General features: G+C 39.5%; 1 protein-coding gene across 1 annotated transcript in view; it reads right to left on the bottom strand.

Annotated features, from left to right (window-relative positions):
* adora2ab (adenosine A2a receptor b) overlaps positions 1-7,723 on the bottom strand; it is a 14,203-nt gene continuing 6,480 nt past the window's right edge. The window contains exons 2-5 of the mRNA XM_005729318.1: positions 5,500-6,055; positions 5,219-5,350; positions 1,636-1,739; positions 1-1,172 (exon numbers count right to left, since the gene is read on the bottom strand). Of these exons, the coding sequence (XP_005729375.1) occupies positions 214-1,172; positions 1,636-1,739; positions 5,219-5,350; positions 5,500-5,696 (1,392 nt within the window). The 5' untranslated portion in view covers positions 5,697-6,055 and the 3' untranslated portion in view covers positions 1-213. The remainder of the gene's footprint in view (positions 1,173-1,635; positions 1,740-5,218; positions 5,351-5,499; positions 6,056-7,723) is intronic.

The following is a 7,723-nucleotide window of genomic DNA, read 5'->3' on the forward strand; positions in this document are numbered from 1 at the left end:
TTTAAAGATATTTAATTTTGATGGCATACAAACAACACAGATAGCAAAAACCTGCACATTACAAAAAGTATATTATCTTTAAACATTAAAGTGCACATTAAAAAAAGAAACTCCAAACTAAAAAAATAAAATTTGAAATTAAAAAAACAGATTTGCTGTCGAGGCTGATTTGCTGAAATTGAGCAAGATATTTGAAATAACTAAATGTCTTTGTCATGATATTTCTGTGATTTTTGAAGAAAGGGAACAGTCATTCTGTTTTAATGGGAATGCCTGAACATTTACAAAAGTAATGCAGCTTCCTCTGTCTTTCAACTCCAAAATATCTGTTGCTCCTCCCAGATTTGTGGCGGACGTTGCTGCTTCCTGTGCAGAAGATGTCAAAATACCTGGCTGATGCTGGACTTCTGATGGGGTGCCAGTTGCTTTTTGGTGTCCGTTGGGTGTATTACTGTTAGGTACAGAATCTAAAATCTCATGAGAGGCATTTGATGTAGTTTTCTCAGCACCGGAATCTGGAACATAACTATTTACCATTGTGCCACATGATAAATCCTCTTTACTCGTACGGGCAGATGTCTGCATGATACTAGTGCTCCTTACACCTCTGCCATCAGCACTTTCAACCCCGAACACATGCCCATCCCTCTTCCCCAGGATGTGCTGATAGAGAATCTTGCGAAAGGTATGTCTGAATTCTCGAAGGCGGTAGGCGTAGATAAAGGGATTCACCACAGAGTTGGCATGGGAGAGAATGATTGCAATGTTCATCACCCAGATGTGTGGGCGCTCACAGTCCTGGCAAATATGGTTGATGCAATTGATAATATGCACAGGAAGCCAGCACAGAGCAAACAAACCAACGATAATAGCCAGCGATTTTGCAGCATGTACTTCCTTCTGCAGAATCGAACGAGATGAGCCAGAAGATGGAGTTTTCTGTCCAGGAGCAGGTACGTGTGCAACTTTGAGGCTCATCATTCGAAGCTGTCGGCGAGCTGCCATGAAGATATGGATATAGATGACCAACATTATCACTAAGGGCACCAGCACGCAGCCAAAGAAATTGAAATAGACCATATAGTCAAGGGGAACCACTCTCTCAAACAAGCAATGAGTCATTCCTTCAGGGCAGCCTTGGCTTTTGGTGGCAGTTGTAGTGGAGTTCCAACCTGTGTAAAGAAAACTGTGATTTATTGCCAGTTTCATCCAAAAGCAAAATTATAGGGTTTCAGCTCAGCTCAGTTTTCCTCAACAATCTCCTCAGCAGTTAGGACCACTTAAACATGCTTAAATATGCAACTTAAACATGAAAACATGAATAAATAAATGTATGCATGTCTCTCTTGCCACTGCCAGTGCAGATAAGAACACAAGACCCTTCTAGAAATACATTGTTGATGCATTTATCCATTTACACTATACAATGCAATAGAATTGTTGTAATAAGCAGTGGGAAGATATACAGACGGAAGCGGGGCATCCTCCCTTACACAAGAATAATGTTTGCTTGTTTGCATCAAAATACCTCCTCTGCATGATTTTGACTATGTAAAGGAAGGTCGTTTCATGTTTCACACAGCATCAATTAAAAGCACTGACTCTGTGTGGGAATTGGCAAAAATCTTTCCCCACCTGTGTTCCAGCCAAACATCGGTGTCAGGCCGATGCCCACTGAAAGAACCCAGCACAGTGCAATGATGCCCTTTGCCCTCTTCCCTGTCACCAGACTGTTGTACCTAAAAGTTTGAACAGAACACAAACATGCATTATATATGCAGCCAGTTGCTTTATCTACTCTGTCAGTGATAGCATTCCCTCGAGACAAAGTCAATACAGTTTAAATGAAGAGAAAATGATTTGTGCGCTGAAGCATTAACACTTTATTCATTTAATAAGCGAAAGCAGGACTTCAATTGGCCCGCTTTAAAATGCACTTACAGTAATCTGATTATCTCTGCAGTGCTGATGCCCATTTGTAGCTATGGTAATTAAAGACAGCACTAATCAAGTGTTCAAAAATCCCTTAAAAAAAAAAGGATTTCTTAAAATTAAAAATATATTGATTTCATTAGGGCATTGAATTTTTTGTACAACACTCCCGTTGTGTTACATAAGTGTAAATGAAACTGCTGTTGTTGTAAAGGACATTTCCATTTAGGTCAAGTTACTAAATGAAAATCACATAGTGGATGCTAATATCAAATAATTTTCATGCTGACATGTCACATTTGAGTGATATATTTTAGTTTTAAAGGTAAAGTACTGTGCAAAAGTCTGGAGTTACAGCTGATTTCTTTATATTTTGCTTAGAAAGCTTGAATTCAAGAACATAAAGTTGTCAAATACAAATACATTTATATATGTATTTCTAATGAGGTCAGCTACAAAAATAACTGTTCCCATAGGCCAGGTTTTGCCTACTAATGCTCTGCACCAGAACCAAACCTACAAAACCTTAATGAAGGTGTGGACATGTGTTTATTGTGGCCGGCCTTGTTATGCATGTTTCTGTTTCACAGCAAAAAAAAAAAAAAACTCTTGAAGGATATTTAAGTGACTCATACAAATATGATTTATCAAGTTTTGCTGCAGCCAGTTAAGTCTAAATTTAACGCTGGGAAAAAAAGCTTGTGTTGTTTTAGTTGTGGGATTTATGATAGTTGGTGTTCATTTATTTGGAATGAGAGAGGGAAATGTCATCAGAAAGATAACACAGCACTGTAAACGCAGTGTAAAAGTTATGTCCTGTCCTGTACCTCTTCCCTTTCCCAGTCCTCACCCTGCACGTTTAGAGTCCAGTCCCTTTCTGCATTTCATTATTAATACTAGTATTTAGTATGTTGTATTTTTCAACTGCATTTTAAATTTTCAGTCACAAAGAAATGGTAATTAAAACATGATTAAAATGTCTCTACACATGCAATCGTCAAAAAATAAAACTGGAAATAAGGAAGAATTTGAACTGGTACAATTATATTAAGCCTGAAAGTCAATACTTGGTATCATTACCTTTATTCTTTATTCTTAGTTAAACTTTCTTGTAATTTCTTGAAGTAGGCTTCGGGAATAATTCTCCAGACTTCTTGAAGGACATTCAAGGGTCTTTTTTGATAGTGTTGCGTTCTATCCAGGTATGCTTTTACTGCATTGGCAGTGGGTTTGGGATTGTTGCCATGCTGAAAACTTAGACTAGTACCAATCAGATGCCTTCGAGATGGTACTGCATGGTGGATCAAAGTCTCATGGTATGTCTCTTGTTCGTAGTTCGGTGTCCAGCACCACTGGCAGTGCAACCCATGACAAAGCCTCTATGTTTCTTACAGATGGCTGTAGACTCTCAATGTTCTACTGCTCGCCTGACCTCCTCCATACATGTTGAAAACAACTTAAACCAAAAACTTTCGATTTGGATTCACCATTCGATAACCTTCTTGGGTAATTTGGCATATCTCAGCCCTTTTTCCCTGTTTCTTGACAGCCATTCTCCCACTGAGATCATTTTGGATGAGGCTTCAGTGAACAACAGATGGGTCAACTGAATGGCCAGAGAAATCTCTCAGGTTCTGTGTCAGGTTCTGGGTCTTTGCTCTGTTTTTTGATATTTCTTGAGGACATGACTTTCAGATACTGTTCATCTGCTGTAAATACGTTTTTTGGCCTGCCACTTCTTCTACCTTTGACTTATGTCTGTGCTGCCTTTGGCATTTCTCACAGATCAGATTCAACTAAAGAAGTGGAAACAAATTATGTTTTTTTTCAATAGACTGCTAGAAACAAAGTGTCTAAAGATATGGCTGAAAATGTCTTCAGTAAGGGTTGATTTTATTGGCTCGGTGTTTAGCTCTCTCGGATCTGGATTTACTGACCAATAGCTGTCCTTACAGCAATGCACAGTGTGGTCAAGTCTCTAATGTTTTGTGCAACCACTTAGTGGATCCTTGATTACTGTGGTCTATGCTGAGCACTACACTCAGTCAGTAAATGAAGATTTTAAGAGGACCTCAAGTCTCTTTGCTATACTTCTCCGGATGCTTACCGGATGCCCGTGGTGGCTGTAATTACTTAAATCTTTAAAACAGATACAAATTAAATCTGGTTCTATTATGTGTTGACACAACACTGGTTTAGCTCCCGAGTTAGGTGCCGTTTTCTATGTTTCAATGATTAATTGTTATGAAAATGGTCAAGTACAACAACTGTTTGAAAACTGAGTGAAAAAGCAGCCATTGTCCAAAGAAAGACCAGAAAGCCTGGTAAAAATACTGCTCAAGACCGCTTTGAAAGAAATTACAAACAAGTCCCCAGGAGGACCCAGGACACGCTGGGGAGATTACATCTCTCAACTAGTTTGGGAACGCCTTGGCATTCCTACTCCCATTTGAGCACAAAGAGGTGACTCCGGAGAGGGAGGTCTGGGCTTCTCTGATTAGTTGTCACGCCGCCTCAGGGAAGTGGTAGAAAATGAATGGATGGATAAAAGCATTGGAAATATAAAGAAAGAGTGTTTGCTCATGTCTTTGCACAGCACTGTATTGAAATCTTCATATGCACAACTTTTGATGCAGGAAAATAATTAATTCAGAAACCTGATTAAGGAAATAGAAGTTTGAAAATCACTATGAATTATCAGTATACCCAGCATCACCTTGCATACACTGACTTAACTGTCTGTGTATTTTTGACTGAGATGTTGCATGGCCAACCTGGTAGCACTAGGCTTCGTAAAGCCTCCTAATAACTACATGATTAGTTGTTCTCTGGTCATTGGTGCTGGGGCTGTGTCACATAAAGACACAATCAAACTGTTATGCAACCGCTTATGCAAATGCATCACCTGCTTTGGATTATGGCTCGGTGGTGTGTCAACAGATGTGTTGCAGAAACAAGAAGCTTTGTTTTAAGCTTCTAAATAAATGATCCATTAAAGAGCAATACTATTTGAATGCTGCTGATTTACATGAATGCTAATCATGAAAGCTTTAAGTAAATTTAACCAGTTCACCTTCAACAACACTAACTCAATTAAGCCTGTCGAGCGATGGAGCCATGTTTGTCCGCAGCTGGACAAATTAGCCTTCAGTTAAAAATAGGATCTCTCTATAATTTAATGCCCTTTGCTACACCACTGCAGTGCATGTGAACATTTGACATCTGCTGCCGATTCTGCAGCTGGAATGTATGATATCTCAGTTGAAGTTTCATTACTTTCTCTCACCTGAGTGGGTTTTTGATTGCGATGTAGCGGTCCACAGCAATAGCCAGCAGACTAAAGATGGAGCTCTGAGTGAGCACGAGGACGAAGCAAGCGATGAACAGGCAGCCGTAGAAATTTGCACAGAAACCAGTACTGAAAACATCACAGATTCAAAAAGGGTGTTTATCACTACAAACCCTGCCAAAAAAAAGCAACAGTACATTGTGACAGATCTTGTAGTAAAGGATGCAGGTAACACAAAATTTGTCTCATTTCCAAACTGAATAAGAAGGAAACAATACCTAATAGCGATAGCGAAGGGAATCGCCAGCAGTCCCACAGCAATATCAGCGATTGCCAGTGACACTACAAAGAAGTTGGTGATGCTCTGCAGGTTGGAGTTGAGGCAGACAGACCAGCAGACCAGGACATTCCCAGCCACAGACAGGCAAGCAATCACCAGCTCCAGGCCAATATAGACCAGACTGCTATTCGGCATGGTTGTTTTATTCCACGTTTTTGCTTTCTTTGTGCCGTCATCCCACACACTCAGCTGCTTCACATGTTTTTAGACAAAATACCTGCTCGCCAAACCACATGGTATGACTGAACAACAGAGCGACTGTGTCACAAAAGGACAGCCAAGGCAGGAAGTTCCCACCACAAGCCAATGCACTTTGAGGTCTTCTCGCACCCTTTGGCGTCACAAACCCTGCGTCAGTCTGTTTGTCTTCCTCTTTCTTTTTGTGTCTTAAAAAAATAACAATCTCTGTTCTGTTGGGTAAACTTGGTCACAGGTGGCAGTAGAATGCACAGGAGGGAAGTTTCCACAGTGGCTGCAAAATTAAGAGCAGTGTTCTGGAGAGAAAGAAAGAGAACACAGTATCTCTGTAAAAACAGATTGCAGGCCGTACACATACACATACAGGATTTGAAAAAAAAAGAAACGAAAAAAAAAAAAGCCATTTATCTCTAGAAGACAAGGGGGCAGGTGTTTTTTTTTAACCATACAGGGCCAAAGCAGACAGCCCAACAATGGACCTTTTATTTTAGGAAAGATTTCCCAAAACCCTTCTACGTGCTAATCATTCCCCAGACTGGCATGGTTTCCTATGAAGTCACTGATAATAACGCAAAATAAACCACCCATAAATTTCAAAGAAATTGTTCTATTACTGGATTTTCTTTGCTGGGCGTTTTACTACATTTCTCGACTCTGTATGTTAGGTCTATTATAGGAACACATTACAAAATGATAACCTTCAAAAATAGACCTGTATTCAGTTTGCTGAGGTAAACCACAGGGTAGTGAGAAGGAGAAACAGGTCAAGGATGCACTAAGCCTGGAAAGCAGGTAGTGCATTATTGTTCTAATAACTAAACTCGTTGTAGAAGTTCGTGTGGAAGCCTGCTTGGAATTTTAATGAGATATTGCAGATTAGTGTGTTGAACCTTTTTTTCTTCTTTGTAAAATGTTAAAACACTATGTGTGGGGTGAACAAGTACTGGTCCAGCCCAACGGGCTTAATCATTTCCGGACTGAGTTTATAAAAAGACTGATAATGCTTGTGGCTGGAGGCCACAAGACTAATTTTGCATAAAGCCCAGAGAAAGTAGGGAAACCACCTAGCTCAGCTTTGTCTAAGACCAACAATATGCCTTACAGATTAAAAAGCTCACTTATTAAACTACTTTATCTCATTTCCTTAATCAATGCACAAACCAATACAAAATTAAATGAAAGGTGTGTTGGTTGTACTCTCAGCTTTCTTTTCCAATGGATTCTGGGAACTGTGATGCATTAAGTAAAATATATGAGATTTTATAACTTGGACCCCACATTCCTAGGACAAACGTAATTGGAGATGTTTGAAAATAATTCTCAGGTGGCTTTGTGTCTTGTCACTATAAGTGTCTAAGTCCTGTTGTAATTCTTCATGGCATCAATCTAACAAGCTGCTGGAAATATTCTTCAAAGATTTTGGCCTATGTTGACACAATAGCATCACACAGTTGTTACAGATTTGTTGTTTGAAAATCTATGATGTATATATCCTGTTCCGCCACATCCCAAATATGATCTATTGGAGTGAGATCAGGAGACCGTGGAGGCCAACTGAGTGCTGCAAGCTCAGTTGTGTTCCAGAAATGCATTGTCCTAATGGGAGAAAAAAACTGGCTCAGATAAACTGCTCAGTCTCTCTTCCACTCGACCTGACATCAACCTATTGATGAGCTTTGTGTTTTGGTTAGGTTGAGGTTAATAAATCATTTTATATTTAAGTAAACTTCTTGCATGAATTCCCTCCTTGTCATCTACTTTGAACCAGTTCGTGTTAACCTACTAACTTAGCTTGTGGTTTGCCAAATGCTTATCTAAGTTGAACTGGGTTTTGAGTACAGCTAAAGTAGTTGTGGTATTTATCATTGTGACAAATATCCTATTGAGTTCTACACAAGACAGCATTAGTTTGGATTTGTTGTTGTTATTATGTGGTTGATGATGGAAGAGACCAGCATTAGTAT

The sequence above is a fragment of the Pundamilia nyererei genome, unplaced genomic scaffold (genome assembly GCF_000239375.1).
Source record: "Pundamilia nyererei isolate P.nyererei 1_Seehausen unplaced genomic scaffold, PunNye1.0 scaffold00032, whole genome shotgun sequence".
NCBI classification, from domain to species: Eukaryota; Metazoa; Chordata; class Actinopteri; order Cichliformes; family Cichlidae; genus Pundamilia; species Pundamilia nyererei.